This window comes from Pyxicephalus adspersus, chromosome 6 (assembly GCF_032062135.1).
Source record: "Pyxicephalus adspersus chromosome 6, UCB_Pads_2.0, whole genome shotgun sequence".
Lineage (NCBI taxonomy): Eukaryota > Metazoa > Chordata > Amphibia > Anura > Pyxicephalidae > Pyxicephalus > Pyxicephalus adspersus.
Window position 1 is genome coordinate 98,528,477 of NC_092863.1, and position 1,249 is coordinate 98,529,725.

Below are 1,249 nucleotides of genomic sequence, written 5' to 3' on the forward strand. Positions count from 1 at the left end.
CCAGAGGGGTCAGGTGGACACCAGTAAAGTCAAACTTTCTAAATGATCCAAGACATTCTAAAACAAAGTCTTTTTTGTCTATTTTGTAGCTCAAAAAAATTGAAAAATACACCCAAGAGTCTTTTCTTTTCCAAGGTTTGAAATTCAGAAGCGTATTCTTGAACTCAGCTGAGGACATCCCTGGCAGCATCAGAAGACAAGTCACCCAGATAAGGCTCTAAAATGGTCCTGATGGAGATATCAGAGAGGCCACAAAGGAACGAAAAAAAAGTTCACCGTTATTATTGTATGCTTTTTCAAGTGAACTTTGTAACCTCTGGGGAGAATCATCGATATAATGCACAACAGCAGATAAAAACTCCTGGGGAGTTTCAGGGCAGCTTGTGGATTCCTTCATCAAAGTTGGCAAAAGTTTTGAGGTCATGTCCACGTCAAATTGTGCCAGGGTGAAAAAAGCTGAAAACCTGGTCTGATAATTCTTTGTTCATAAAGAATCTTTCAATGTAAAGCTGCCTTTCTTTTGGAAAGAATCCAACGATCTCCAGTACTGTGTGGAAATCACTAATATCCATTCCTGCTAATTTGTCTGGTTGGCTGGTGAATAGCAGAGAACAGTTCTTGAGTAGAGATTGTTTTACCAAACCAACCACAACTGCCCCAACATCTCCTACTTGTTTTATATCAAGGCATATCTGGGATGATTTGAAATTGATTTCATGATTGCTTTCATCCAGCCCATCAAAGATGAAGAGTAGTCTTTCTGGGTTCTGTAAAATGTTCTCAAGTTGATCCTTTAGATATGGATATTCCTGAAGGATCATTGACTCCAAACTGATCTTTTCTAACTTGTTGAGATCACGGAATCTTAGGAAGAAGATGAAAGAAAACCCCTGATAGAATTTGCCATTTGCCCAGTCACAAACCAACTTCTGCAATAGCATTGTCTTCCCTATTCCTGGCACACCAGTCACCATCACCGGATGTGGTGCACATTTTCGCCTATGGCACCACCTGCAATCATTGAGAAGATGCCTGGACAGCAAGTATTTCTTACTCTGTAACAGGCACAGTAATATGATACATTTTTCTCACAGTGGATAAATGAAAAATGTAACAAATGTATCATAATATTACTATGCTGGAAAGTGTGTTACAGAGTAAAGCACATTCATTTAGGGTTTGCTGAGCTGAGCAGATTGCCACATTCATTTAGGGAAAGGATCTTTCACAATCCTTTCCAACGACAAAG

The 1,249-nt window shown here is 39.4% G+C and overlaps 1 protein-coding gene across 1 annotated transcript in view; it reads right to left on the reverse strand.

Moving 5' to 3' along the window:
* Positions 1 to 431: 431 nt before the first annotated feature.
* LOC140332787 (NACHT, LRR and PYD domains-containing protein 3-like) overlaps positions 432 to 1,249 on the reverse strand; it is an 18,651-nt gene continuing 17,833 nt past the window's right edge. Inside the window, exon 7 of the mRNA XM_072413981.1 lies at positions 432 to 864. Coding sequence (XP_072270082.1) covers positions 432 to 864 — 433 coding nt within the window. The remainder of the gene's footprint in view (positions 865 to 1,249) is intronic.